Consider the following 14,759-nt stretch of genomic DNA (forward strand, 5'->3'; position numbering starts at 1 on the left):
AATTTGTATCTCATCATTTTAGATTCTAGTATTCATTACAAAAAAAGTGACTGATTAGAGAGCTCTTTTTGACTTTTTCCCCTTTTTGATTTCTGCAAAACTTCATTTATTCTGGTGATTTGCATTATTCTTGGCCTAATTTAACCGAAGTACTTAGTAGGGAGAAAAAACTCACAGGCTATTCCATCTGAGAGTAGACCTTTTGGAAGTACTTTGTACCTGTATTGAAGAGCTGTTTATTCTCATCCAGAGTCTTCCTGTGAATCTTTTCTATTATCTCTTCAGATGTCCCCAGTACAGGGTAGAAAACTCTTAAGAGATCTTATATCTTCCTTTTTAGGCACTTATTTATGTACTAGTTTTATCCTATATGATCAAGTCTCTCTCTCAAATGAAAGCTAAGATTTCTTAATCTCTTTCAGTTTACCCCGTTCTAAACAATATGAAAAGTTGAATAGTAATCATTTTTTACTGGTTTTGGTTTTTTGATGGGATCTCATTATGTATAGTCCAGATTTTCTCAATTTTGCCCCATAGAAGGAATTGATGGGGCAATATTCTAATATGCTGAAATGCAAGACAAAGAGTACTTGACTGTGGAACTCAGTGAGTGTTGGAGTGCATCTCTCCAGTTGATATGTAATGATCCAGTTAATGTATTTGAAATAGCTTTACTAAGTAGTTTTAAATGATTATTGATAATTCCCTGGTTCTTTTCCCGTTGTAGCGCTGGATAAAGCAAGCCTTGGAAGAAGGGATGACTCAAACATCATCTGTACCCCAAGAGACTAGAACTCAGCATCTATACCAAAGTAATGAGAATAGTAACTCTTCTAGTATCTGCAAAGACAATGCAGGTACGTATCTCAAAACTTCCTGAATACATGAGCAATGATTATTTCAGGTCGACATAAAAAAATTCAGTTTGAGTATTTGAACAGTTTGATTAAAAAAAAATTGTTATCTAAATAGTTACTTTACATCTGTCTTTACAGAGGAAGAGAGAGATCTCAAGTCAGGGAACAGTTTTCCCACGCCGACAAAGAAGGAACTAGACAGTGTACAGATAACAGCAGAAATGGTTAAAAAAAGGTTAGATACGTTTAAAGTAGTAAGTTTAGGAAATCTATATCCATGTTTATAAGAGGAGAAATAAGCAAGAAAAATGTGGGGTGCTGTTGAGGAAACAATAAAGATTACACATGATTGAGCTGGGTGGGGTTGGGTGAATGAAATAAATGAGAAATCCTTAAAATGGTATTGTTTTCAAAAGGGCTTACACAATTAGTGCAAAATTTTTTAGGAAACATGGCTTTGAATCCAATATAAAGTCCTTGTGAGTTTTTAAATTAGAAGGTCCTTAAAAATTGTAAGAATTTGTAAAAGAATTGTAAAATTTGTAATTTTAATTGAATTGCAATTGAGAGCACTGGTACATGAATCTGTGAGGCTACCTTATTTTGGCTTTTTACCAAAAGTTTTTTTACCAAAGTCTTTTTACCAGTCTTTTTACCAAAGTTTCTCCTGCCAATTTCAGCTTAATTGAAAAGTTCTCTGTGACTTCCATAAGTTTATCTCTAAATAAGTTTTGTGAATATTATGTAATCAAAAAACTAAAATAGATGCTAAAGGTCATGTAAGATTACAGTTAACATGATGTAATATTTCAGATTTTCATTAAAAACTACTTCACTGTTTCTGTTCATTGCCTGTGACTAAATATGAACTTAAATAGATTTGTACTAATAATATCTGCTTTATATTAAAATTATGTGTAATATTATATGTGGAAAAAAGTAAGCTGCTAAAATTTTTTTTTTTAATTATTAGTTAATTCCTCTATCTCTAATTTGGATTATACCTTATAAATTTTCACATGTATAACCCCAGGATAATAAAACCCCAGTGTGAACATCTGGAAGATAAATGATACTATTTATCTTATCTTAATCTTTATTCTTAAAGTATTTTACCCTTCTGCATCAAAAATTAGAGAGATTTACTCAAACTAGACAAATACAAAGAAATGCTGATACCAGATTTTCATCAATATTAGCAATTTATTGTAAGCTTTTACAGTACAGTGAGAGTATAACTTAAATCTTCCATCTAGTATACGTAATTAGGCACACTTGCATTTGTGTTTTGCATTTGAGTTTGGGAAAGGAAGGTTGTATAACAGTTCATGTCCTGACTAGCAAAGACTCATAGGCAAAATGTCTTGTTATTACATGCCTTGGTTGGAATGGAATTAGGACTCTTAGTCACCAACCTTTATTGAATTTTTGCTCTGGTCTCTAGCAGTGAGAAACATTTGAAGAACACACCTTGCCCTTAAGGAGCAACATAACCAAAAGGAAAATATTTAATTAAACCAAGCAGTAGTTTGATGGTATGGTATGTAGAATCAGTAGAATGATGATGATCAGTAGAATGATGGTATATTGATGCAAGTTAGTATAAATCCTGAGGGATTATTTTTATTTGCTAGTTATGTTTTTTCAAAAAGACCAAGGAGATGTTAATCAAGAAAGGGAAGTGGGGGTGCCTGGGTAGCTCAGTTGGTTAAGCACCCAACTCTTGATTTCACCTCAGGTCATGATTTCAGGGTTGTGGGACCAAGCCCTACATCAGGCTCTGTGCTGAATGTAGAGCCTGCTTAAGATCCTCCCTTCTCTCCACCCCACACCCTGTTCCTCTCCCCACCCCACCTCTTCCTCCTTCTGGTGGAGGGGGAGGGTCAGAGAGAAAGAGAAGTGTTTTGGTAGAGTAGAAAGAATCCAATGGACCTGAATTTGAAAACCAGCTCTATCCTTTACTAAGTACATGATGTTAGGCAAGTTACTAAGCATCCCTGAGCCTCCTCTCTAAAATGGGAATGGTAATACCTGTTTTGTAGAGCTTATATGAGATTAGTGAGTTAAATAATATATGTAAAGTGGTTAGAGTAATATCAAACCCATAATAGGAATTATTACTAACATTATTCTACGTAAAATACTCTTTCTTGTTGAGCATTTCTGTTTACAGAAATTAGTCAGATACTAGGGTACATTAAAGATGCTAAGTTCCTAAAATCTAAACTTGATTAGGAATAAAAAATAAAATTAATCCTCAGGAAGGAGAGAGCTTAATGTTCATTGTTTGTAAATGGTGTGGATATGTACCTAGGAAAGTCTAATCACCTGAAAAACTTAGATTTAGTAAGAGTTTAGTAAAACCGGGGCTTCTGAGTGGCTCAGTGGATTAAAACCTCTGTCTTCAGCTCAGGTCATGATCCTGGGGTTGGGATCAAGCCCCAAATCGGGCTTTCTGCTCAGCCGGAAGCCTGCTTCCTCCTCTCTTTCTGCCTGCCTCTCTGCCTGCTTGTGATCTCTCTCTCTCTGTCAAATAAATAAATAAAATCTTAAAAAAAAAAAAAAGTTTAGTAAAACCACTGGATAGAAGGTACATATGCAAAAATTAATAACATTTGTATACTACAAAAATGAATTAAAATTTTTTCATTCCCAAACTTAACAAAACTAAAGAAACTGCCTGGGAATAACCATAGTGGTTATGGTCTCATAGTGGAGTGTGTGGAGTAAACCATTGCGGAGAAATATGTTTATAAAGTCTTGAAGATAAAGTCTATATTTCTTAATGAAAATTATAACTGTAGTATCTCCCCCACCTTCCCCACTTCCCACCCCCAGTTTAATATAGTTCCCATCGAAGTAGCTCATTATGGAAGTTGATTAAATGAAGTTTATCTAAATTAACATGAAAATAAGAAAAAAGAAGAAAATAAAAAGGCAAAGAAGTGCCTTCCCTAGCAGTACAGAACTAGTTTCTAAGGGGCACCTGGGTGGCTCATCTGGTTAAGTACATGTCTCGATTTCAGCTTAGGTTATGGTCTCAGGATAGTGAGATCAAGCCCTACCTTGGGCTCTGCGCTGAGCTTGGAGCCTGCTTAAGATTCCCGCTCGCTTGACTTCTCTCTCAAAAAAAAAACCAAAACTAGTTTCTAATATGAAGCCGGAAGCTAATACTTAAATTAAAATAGTACTGGTGCCTGAGTGTATATGTGTGTATGGGATAGAATAGCCAGAAACAGGTCTTAGGTAAATGAAATATTTGCTAAATTGTTCTGGAATTTTTACTTTACTTGAGAGATTAAAAAGAATTAGATCTTGCCAAAACAAGTTCTAGACACATTGAAATTTTTTTTAAGTGAAACTTGAATAAAGTGTCTGTGTCTATATTGTCTAAATATTATTTAGAGCTTAATAGAGGAGAAGTCTATTAAGAGAAGGGATTTGAGAAAAAAAAAGAGAAAGGATTTGCAATAAAAATGGCAGGAGAATAATATTCTTACTACTAGCAATTTGCTAAGGTTTAATATAATGTATTAAAAAGACTAATACTCTGGGTTGCTTGGCTGGCTCAGTCAGTAGAGCATGTGACTCTTGATCTCAGAGTCATGAGTTCCAGCCTCGACACTGGAGTTAGAGATGACATAAAGAAATAAACTTAAAAAAAGAATACTACCTAACATAGTTGTTCTACAGAAATAAATATGGACTAAAAAGTTTTGTACAAAGTACTAGTTATCGAATTATTAATAACTGCAAAAATGTAGAGAATAAAAAGCAGGGTTTCAAGCACTGAAGGAGTGGTAAAATTTGTTTATTTGCTATGTGCACATACTTTTGGGTGCACATAGCATACCATATGCATGTATATACTATATACTCTACAGTTTTATTAAATTTTTCACCCTTTATTTTGTCAAACTAACCCCCCAAAACAGCATCAAACTACTTTTTTTTTTTTTTAAGATTTTATTTATTTGACAGACAAAGATCACAAGTAGGCAGAGAGGCAGGCAGAGAGAGGGGGGGGAAGCAGGCTCCCTGCTGAGCAGAGAGCCTGATGCGGGGCTCCATCCCAGGACCCTGGGATCATGACCTGAGCCAAAGGCAGAGGCTTTAACCCACTGAGCCACCCAGGGGCCCCAACATCTTACTACTTTTAAGTTAGATTTCAGTGATCTGAATCTTGACTCTGTAAGAATATCAAAATAAAAGTATATTATGACAAAATGAAATTTCTCCTACAAATATAAGGATATTTTAGTGTTTGAAAAATTATTCATATAATTAATTTACTAGCAGGCCAAGTGGAGGAGGGGGAGTAATAGTACAGTAAAAATTAATTTAAGGATAAATCTAGTAAAATAAGATGCTAATAATAACCTTTTTTAAAAAAAAGGTTAGAAGGAAGAGGAGCAGAGGGAGAGGGAGAGAGAGCCTCAAGTAGACTCTGTGCTGAGTGTGGAGCCCTGTACAGGGCTTGAGCTCATGATCTGAATGGAAACCAAAAGTTGGACACTTAGCCAACTGAGCCACCCAGGCCCCCCACCTGCCCCCCATCTTAGATTTTTTTTTTACATCTTTCTGAAAAATAGTTGCCAGTTATGCTTAATGGTGAAAACTATTTGTATTAAACCTTAAAATGCATTATCAAGAACACCAAAACTAAATTAATACTGTGTACTAAATTGTACTTCAATTAAAATTATAATAAATTTAAAAAATGGGTTATCAGATTATCCCCCTTTTATATTAATTAATAGTGTCTAGAATTATTAGACAATGTGAGTACCCAAAAAAAAAAAATCTGTGAGATAAAAGTACAGGTAAAGAGGATGTGTGTGTTATCATTGTGTACAAGTAATATGCTTTATCTACCTAGAAAAGCCAAGTGAGTTTATTAAAACACTGGTAGCTAGATACAAAGATAAACATTTTTTTACATGGTAAAAACAACATGTAGAGGGGTGCCTGGGTGGCTCAGTGGTTTGAAGCCTCTGCCTTCGACTCAGGTCATGATCCCAGGGTCCTGGGATCGAGCCCCACATCGGGCTCTCTGCTCGGCAGGGAGCCTGTTTCCTCCTCTCTCTCTGCCTGCCTCTCTGCCTACTTGTGAACTCTCTCTGTCCAGTGAATAAATAAAATCTTAAAAAATAATAATAATAATGTTATTTAAAAATAATAATAATAAGATAACATGTAGAGGGGCACCTGGGTGGCTTAGTCGGTTAAGCGCCCAGCTCTTGATTTCAGCTCAGATCATCATCTCAGAGTCCTAGAGTCAAGCTCAGATGGAATCAAGCCCTCATTCAGGCTCTGCACTTAGCAGGGAGTCTGCTTGAGGATTCTCTCTCCCTCTTCCTCTACCATTCCTTCAACTCACACTCAATCATGTGTGCTCTCTCTCAAGTAACTATTAAAAAAAAAAAAAAAGTGCAGATAATAACACAGAAATATGCGTAATAATACACAGAGATAACAAAAACTGGAGAACATGGGCAAGTAACCCTAATTAGAAATGTGACAAATCAAGGTGCCTGAGTTGCTCAGTTGGTTAATCATCTGACTTTGGCTCAGGACGCAGATCTCAGGGTCTTGGGATGGAGCCCCAAGTCTGGCTCCCTGCTCGTCAGGGAGTCTGCTTGTCCCTCTGCCCCTCCCCTGCTCTCGCTTGCTTGCTCTCTCTCATAAATGAACGAACGAAAGAAAGAAATATGACATATCTATTGAAGAGGTATAAATGAAGGCATGAGTAGCTGAAAGAGTGTTACCAAGGTATGCTGAGTGAGAATTCTTCAGTTACCCCTGAGTTTAATGTAATACCAATCAAAATGACTTTGGTGGGGGAAGTACTGTCAGCATGGTGAATGATTTCAACAGTTCACTGGCGGGAATAAGTATACTAGAAGAGCCAAAATATTTTGGACAGCTACAGTTGAATAAATGAAATCACCCAAGTTTTACTAAAATGAATGTCAGTATTGATGCCATTTAGGCAGCAGTAAAACTGTACAAAACTAAACCCAGTTTGTGCAAGAATCTAATAGGATAAATGTCATATTTCAAATCAGTGGAGAAGTTATAATTCTATAATTACAAAAGATTTTTGAAGAATTACTACCTTCTACTGTAGTATGTTTTGAGTTAAAGTATATTTGGAGATAAAGGGAAAATAGGCCAGCTTTTTTGGGTTTTTTGTTTCGTTTTGTTTTGTTTGTTTTTGTTTTAAGATTTTATTTATTTATTTGACAGAGATCACAAATAGGCAGAGAGGCAGGCAGAGAGAGAGAAGAGGAAGCAGGCTCCCTGCTGAGCAGAGAGCCCGATGTGGGACTTGATCCTAGGACCCTGGAATCATGACCTGAGCCAAAGGCAGAGGCTTTAACCCACTGAACCACCCAGGCGCCCCTTGTTTTGTTTGTTTTTAAGATTTTATTTGTCAGAGAACACAAGCAGAGGGTGTGGCTCTCTCCTGAGCAAGGAGCCCGATGCAGGACTTGATTCCCTGACCCCAGGATCTTGACCTGAGCCCAAGGCAAATGCTTAACCATGTGGATGTTGCTAGATGCTTTTTACCATGTGTTCCTGAATGAAAATTGTAGGTTACTAAGCTGTATTAAGCAAGGGTCAGTAAGGCCATGTCAAGAAAAAGGTCTAGGTGAAAATGCACCGGGATATTAGGAGTATATTAATCTATAGGTATGGTTTCAAGTTTTGTGTTTGTTTAAATATGTGGGTGTTTGTTTATACAGTTTTGCAGATTATTTGAATATAAAGAAAAATGACATAAGACTTGAAAAAAATTTGAATGTATAGTGTTATAGGTAGAAAAAAGGCAAATGACCACTGGCCCATAAGCTTCCATCATGGCAGATATCAGATTTATTTTGTTGAATATGATACCATAATAAGAACTCAATAAATATGTTTTATGTGAATGACCTATAAGTTGATTTGGAAGTGGTAGGGTTCATCTGTACATTCTAACTTTCCTAGAGTGAGCTTTATTACTTATCTAATTCCCTTTAGTATTTAGTGTTGGACCTGTCAGTATAGCAGTGGGTTTTGTTTTGTTTTGTTTTTTGTTTTTTTAAGATTTACTCTCAAGTGTACATTAAAAAGTCTTCTAAGGGCACCTGAGTGGTTCAGTGGGTTAAGCCTCTGCCTTCGGCTCAGGTCATGATCTCAGGGTCCTGGGATCAAGGCCCGCATCAGGCTCTCTGCTCAGCTGGGAGCCGGCTTCCCCCTCTCTCTCTGTGATCTCTCTCTCTGTCAAATAAATAAATAAAATCTTAAAAAAAAAAAAAAAGTATTCTAAACATGTCATGAATCACATCTTTGTTTTTTTATGCCCAAGCATCTTTCAAAGGAGGAAAATCAGAAAGAAAGCTCTGTTTTTGGAAAACAAAAATACGAATATACTTCAATCTGAGATAATAAGAAATTCTCACATATCAAAAGGAAAAAGCATGTTCTGTATTTTTGGCATTTATTCTTCTCTCCATTTCCACATCTGCTAGCCTAGTTCAGTGCCTCATAACTGTTACTGCCAGAGTAAATCGTCCTGAAGCATAATTCTGATCATGCCTTCTGTCCCAGCACTTGTCCTTGAAGGCATGGGATAAATGCCACTCCTTCCACTTAGCCTTGGGGATATATTTTGACATCATGATTAGGAATGTAAATGAGGGGCACCTAGGTGGCTCAGCCCTTAAGTCTGCCTTTCATCCAGTTCATGATTCTGGGGTCCTGGGATCAAGCCCCACGTTGGGCTCAGGAGGGAGCTCAGTAGGGAGCCTGCTTCTTCCTCTTCTCCCTGCTTGTGCTCTCTCACTATCTTTGTGTCTCTCTCTCTCAAATAAATAAGCAAAATCTTTAAAAAAAAAAAAAGAAAAAAGAATGTAAATGAAACTAAATTATCTAGTCTTTATCTCTGCACATCAAATTACTCATCTTTAAAATGGATTTATAGAGTTCATATTAAATCTGATAATTCACATAAAGCACATAGAGTAGTGCCTGGCATATCATAAGCACTTAAAAGCATAATTTTTTTTTTAAGAATTTCTTTTTAAGTAATCTCTACAATCAATATGGGGCTTGAACTCAGGACCCTGCGATCAAAAGTTGCAAAGCAGGGGCACCTGAGTGGCTCAGTGGGTTGGGCCTCTGCCTTAGGGCTCAGGTCGTGGTTTCAGGGTCCTGGGATCGAGCCTGGCATCGGGCTCTCTGCTCAGTGGAGAGCCTGCTTCCCCCTCCCCCTCTGCCTGCCTCTCTGCCTCCTTCTGATCTCTCTCTCTGTCAAATAAATGAAAAATAAACAAAATCTTTTTTAAAAAATTAAATTAAATTTAAAAAAAAGAGTTGCAAAGCATAATTATTTTTTACAAATGCACAGCAGTATGATCCTCTATAGAGATTCTTAAACTTACATTATGCATGTTTTATATTATTTATATTTAATGATTTAAATATTAAATAATATATATTAAACATACTTTTTCTCTTCCTCACAAATTTGTAAATCCCCTTAAATAGACTATAGGGTGACCTTCCCTTACATACCTAATTCAGTGGTTTCCATATAGTAGGTATTAAGTAAATAAATATTTTTAGCTGTAAATGAATAAAAGATTTTTTTTCCTCTGAGAAAGTGAGATAGGTGCTTTGATCCGAGTGGTCATTAAAATATATAGGGTAGTAGTTTCCTTTATAAGTGTATCCAAGAAATAAAAGAAGTGTAGGATATTCCAATCAGAAAAAGAGTACCAGCCTCATTTTTTAAAATGGTTGGGAGAAATTTTTGTAAAAATTATTTCCTACTTTGAAGCACTCTAAAACTAGGGGCCAGATATATAGGTCAGGTAATCATTTGTAACTCTTTCCCACTAAAGTAAAAAATTTTCTACCAAAAAATGGTAGAAATATATAAAAGAAGATAAAAGGAGTATGGAGTTAACATTCTAGAAACTTGAGCTGGTCACTTGGCAATTAAGTAGACAGTGATTTTAACTAAGTGACAGTGAGATTTTTAGAAATTCCATGTAAAAAATAAGAGGTTTATATTTTCCACTGGAAGAGATTAAATTTGTTCCAGAGATCAGTCAAGAGAAGTGTCAGATTCATCTGGTGATTCTCTGGGCAGTAGAGAATTTTGAGAATTACTTAAATTTGGCAATTAGAGAGTTCTTTGGCTTTTGGTTTGATAGCAGGGAGATAACATCGGGATGAGGCAGAAAAGGAATTAAGAGCCATTGTGGGCTAGAGATTAATGGCTTTACTACAGAGCCTCCCTTTCAGCTGTGGTTTCAGTCTCTCATCCAAGTTTTGTATTTCACAGACTTGTTGAGCCCATTAAAGAAATGGAAGTCTCGCTATCTGATGGAGCAGAATGTCACCAAGTTACTGCGGCCTCTTTCTCCAGTCACACCGCCCCCTCCCAATCCAGGCTCAAAGAGCCCCTCGCTGACCACACCTGGCCCATCTCACCCAGAAGAGGAGTGTCGAAATGGATACAGCCTTATGTTCTCACCAATCACGTCTCTTACTACTGCTAGTCGCTGCAATACTCCTCTGCAGTTTGAGGTGATTTGGGTTTGCTTTTTGGGAGTGCTGAATATGAAAATTATCATTTGCCCTCCTCATTTCAAGTATAATATCATTCCCAATATTTCTTGACCATGTTCCTGCCAGTCTCAGCAAGAGAATGAGAAACCCCAGCTTCGGTGTGACCTGTTACCTCTCATCTTCCCCAAAAGTCCCCCATACTTTCCCAAAAAGGAATAATTCTACCATCGATGACATTCATCCGTTTTTGCATGCAGTCTGTCAGTCTCCATAACCGTAGTAAGCATGTCACATCTCCATTTTTGTCTTTACTGCATACCTTGATTAAAATAGGTCTCTAGCTGCCTAGTAACCACTAATGAAACCAGCTTCACAGCTCAGATTATACTGATTGACTCTCTTTCTTTCTAGGCCTTTAAATGAGTGAGCTATCTTTCCCTGTTGTTTTGTATTCTTACTGTGGCCTCAGTGAATAGGGATTTAGAAAGTTTGGGGTATGGTTGTGGCAAATGAGGGGTTTTTTCCTACTCCAGGTTACTTTCCCTTCTTGTTACAATGTGTTAGGAATGAAAAGTTAGAAAGAGCCTAACAACATGTATTTGTAAGAGACATTTATTACATTCACTGGATTAAGTTAGAAATGTGTATTTTAGCTGTTGGAACAGTTAATTCTGATTCACATTCTCATGTTCATGGATGACAATAGGTTTACTGAATAGAATCCTTGTGTATAAAAAAAAATCAATCCATTGCATGCTGCTTTGATTTGAAATTCATTAAACAGTCTCTGCCTTCTTCTTAAAATTGTTCTGATCACCAAACAACTTAGCTCTGCCCCTAGCTTGTAATTTCTCTAGATGTCTTCTTTGATAAAGGTGAATGCTTTAACCAATGCCTTCCTACCTGTTCACCCCTTACGAAAGCATAGGGATTAAAAGAACCCGTCCTTTTGAATGGCCAACTCAGAAGGAGGTAGCTAGCAACCTTGAAAGCAGGAAACAGCTATGTTCTATACGTGAAGAGACTGTATTAATTTCTTTGGGAGCAAACTTCTTTGGCAAGGGGATAGTGGGGAAGCAGAGGGAACCTTCCTGGTTACATTTGATTTATAGAGAAATTACTCTTTATCAGATTCGCTGTGACATTCTTATTAGCCATACAGTAAAGCACCTGATTCAGGCCTTACTAACTTTACTTTGTCTAATTGCCTTAATTTTTCAGTTAGCAAGTAGAATTTAATAGTAAAATTTCGTAAGAGAATGTTCACCCTGGAGGGCAGCAAATTGTAAGCATAGGATTTCATACTTTAAAATTTCAGGTTTAATTATAATTAAAAAGGTGAAATTATAGAAATCAGAAGGTACATCACCTTCCAAGACCGTTAAATTGAGCATTCAGTGCATTTCCTAATCCCGTGTAGTATTTTAGATAACTGAAACACTGTGCAAGGGTAAGGCATTCTATTTATTTATTTATTTATTTATTTATTGAATCAAAGATCAGTTTAGTGATGCATAGTCTAAGCATAAAGTTAGAATACTGGGAATAAAAGTATTATATTAAATAATTCATCCCTTCAAAAAGTCTAATGCCTGTTTTCACTGTTTGAGTCTCACGATTTAACTAAGGAAATTTAATCTTTCTTGTCAATAAAACAGACTTCACCATCCTGACCATCTTTATCACCATTTTAACTGCCATGCTGTTTCCTGTATTCTAGTATAGGAAGCCTTATTTCCATCCACAGAGAAATACCAAAAAGGTGTAACAGGTAAAGCTCAGTTTGGTTGGGGAAGAATCTTTTTTAAAGGAAAAAAAAAATCATCCCAGTGAAAAATGTCCCCAGTGCTAAGAGAAAGAGCGGAGAAGACGTGTAGTAGAAGAGAGCAAGATCGTGAGGGAGGGGAAGCATCAAAGAAAAAGAGTAAAAAGCAACTTTGAGAGGGCTACCTTAATCAACCTCTCCTTTCCACCAGAATAACCTTTCCCTTCTCTTCCTCGCCCAGTATCTACACACTACCCAGCCCACCAAATAAAATTAACAGCCTCATTTCACCTCCCATGGAATGGATCTGCCACCTGGGTCTCCAACATTAGGAACCCTCCCCTTCCTTTACCCCTAGTACTCTGAATCCTTGTCACAACCACCACCATCTTTCTGTCCACTTTTTACCATTCAGATCTCCCATCAGAGTTCACTGGCCAGTTCCTGTTTGAGTGCTCTGGCAGTGCTGCATCAGGTGAAAGCTCTAAGGGGAAGCCTGTTTAAAATGCAGGGACTTGAAATGTTCCCATCTGCTTTCCCCCACTCTCTGTTCCCAAAAGTACAGGCATTTTCATATCAGAGAACATTGGTAGTCAGGGGTGTTCAGATCCAGTTAGATTATGCTGTGAACCGTCTAGCCTATGAGCTGGATTGCATTCTGTGTCCTATAACTGTTATGCAGGAGAGCTGGCCATCTCCCTAGCCTTGTCAGCCCCAGCATGCCCAGCACTTTCCCTCAACACTGATGGCAGGCCTGAGCCACACAGGAGAATGAAGAAATACGTTTCAGAAGGAGGTGTGGGATGAAAAGATTTCCCTATGGAGGAATAAGTGGTAGGGTGCCCATCAGTAATAAGTACTATAGGCTAATAAACTGTCATCAGATGTAGAACAGAATTTCAAATGAAATTACAGTGTACAATTTCACCAATCTAAATTTTTTTTGTTATCTGCTGAGGATGTTTACTTAAAGCATGAAACATTATAAAGTTTATCCCTAAATGTTTTCAAGGACACCAAGGAAGCATTTTTAACCAGTTGTTCTGTCCATTGAGATGAATTCAGCAGTTAAACATTTCCCCTGTGCATTTTTTCCCTCCCCTTGCCCCCACCACAAAAACTTGTGGCTAACCATCTATGCTTGCTTTGATTTTTTTGTTTGTTTTGTTCTGCTTCTTGACTTCGGATAGATGAATAACAAGATGCTTTTCCCTCCTCTAGAACATATCCTCCCCTGAGAGTTCCCCTGCGAATAGGCCTGAGTCCCTGTCACCCGAGGTAGTTATCACACCATCTCAATCACACTTGGAGGCTGAGAGTGAGTGTGCATGAGTGTGTGGGAGGGCTGGGGGGATTGAGTGAATGGGGTGCAGTAGGCTGAAGAGCAACCAGTCAGTCACTGTAAGTTGAGTAAATCTTCCCATGTATGACTGGATCACTTAGAACTTTCAATGTAGATGGAGGAAAATAAAGGGTGTGTGTGTGGGTGTGTGTGTTGGGGTTTGTTGTTTGGGGGAGGGGGCGGCTGAAGAGTTTAAAGAATAGAATCTGGAAGTCAAGTTTAAAGCAAGCTGAAGATGTGGGAGCCTTGGCAAAGAAAGTAACAAATAAGGTGTGTTTGTTAAATAAAGTTGAAATCAAAAGTTGGTAGAGTTATCTTTTGATATTTATTATCTTGGGCTGATAAAGGAGCATTTTATTCTAGAAAAGTTAGGCAGTGAGTTATGTCTTGTTTCAGGATTTAATCTGACAGCTCTGTTTAACGGGATGGTTGATAGATTTGGTTGATAGATTGAACAGTTTCTTTAGGAAGAGAGTCCTGCCTCTCGGCTCTCTCCATTTTCGTTATATCTCTTTATTGGGTATGCAAGGAAACTAAGTCAGCACATGGCTTCTGTCACACAGGCCTTTCTTCTATAGTAGTGGAGATGTGGTGGCATACAAGTAGTATCTCTTAGGATATCCAGTTGAGTGTTTTTCTTAGGCACCCTACTGCTGTGGAGTTGTTAAATTCAGATTTTAGTGCTAGGGTTTTTTTAACTGTTCAAATATTTGGACAAATCTAGTAATGATTAACTCTGTGAATCCACACAGAGCCTTTTTCCTCTTGAAGTGAAAGCTATAGTCTTTCATAACCTTTCAGAAATTAAACGAACTGTTAACTCTACCCCTTTCCAGTTAAAAATGTAGTACTAATCTTGGTGATAGTTGATAAAATTCTGAGTCAGAATTTTATAAATCAATGTGAATCTGATAAAGGTTGTCTTCTAGTGTACTAAAGGTTTTCTGGGTGTTTTCTACTCTTGTAAGGAAATCATGGTGTGACATCTGGATTTTTGGTACCATTCTCTCTTAAGAGTAATAGTTGACCTAGTGATGGAAAATCTTGGTTTTGGGAGGTAATGATACCAAAGAGTAGATACGGTTTATTTTTGATACAATTCAGCATTTTGGGTGCTCTGCAGTGGTGGGCATTAGTGGTCTTAAAGTATGTGGACATACATCAGAGGGTAAAGAATTGAGTGGCCAGAAAGTTTTCTGAGAAGCACACATACTTAATAGTGAAAGTGAGT

General features: G+C 37.3%; 1 protein-coding gene across 17 annotated transcripts in view; it reads left to right on the plus strand.

Annotated features, from left to right (window-relative positions):
- Positions 1-14,759, plus strand: part of SETD5 (SET domain containing 5) — an 84,848-nt gene that overhangs the window by 61,823 nt on the left and 8,266 nt on the right. For 12 of the 17 annotated variants that reach the window (XM_059161584.1, XM_059161589.1, XM_059161585.1 and 9 more), the window contains 3 exons: positions 728-857; positions 10,195-10,439; positions 13,408-13,464. In XM_059161584.1, the coding sequence (XP_059017567.1) occupies positions 728-857; positions 10,195-10,439; positions 13,408-13,464 (432 nt within the window). The remainder of the gene's footprint in view (positions 1-727; positions 858-10,194; positions 10,440-13,407; positions 13,465-14,759) is intronic. The other 5 variants (XM_059161591.1, XM_059161587.1, XM_059161590.1 and 2 more) reach the window with 1 other exon arrangement.

Source organism: Mustela lutreola, chromosome 2 (assembly GCF_030435805.1).
Source record: "Mustela lutreola isolate mMusLut2 chromosome 2, mMusLut2.pri, whole genome shotgun sequence".
Taxonomy (NCBI): Eukaryota; Metazoa; Chordata; class Mammalia; order Carnivora; family Mustelidae; genus Mustela; species Mustela lutreola.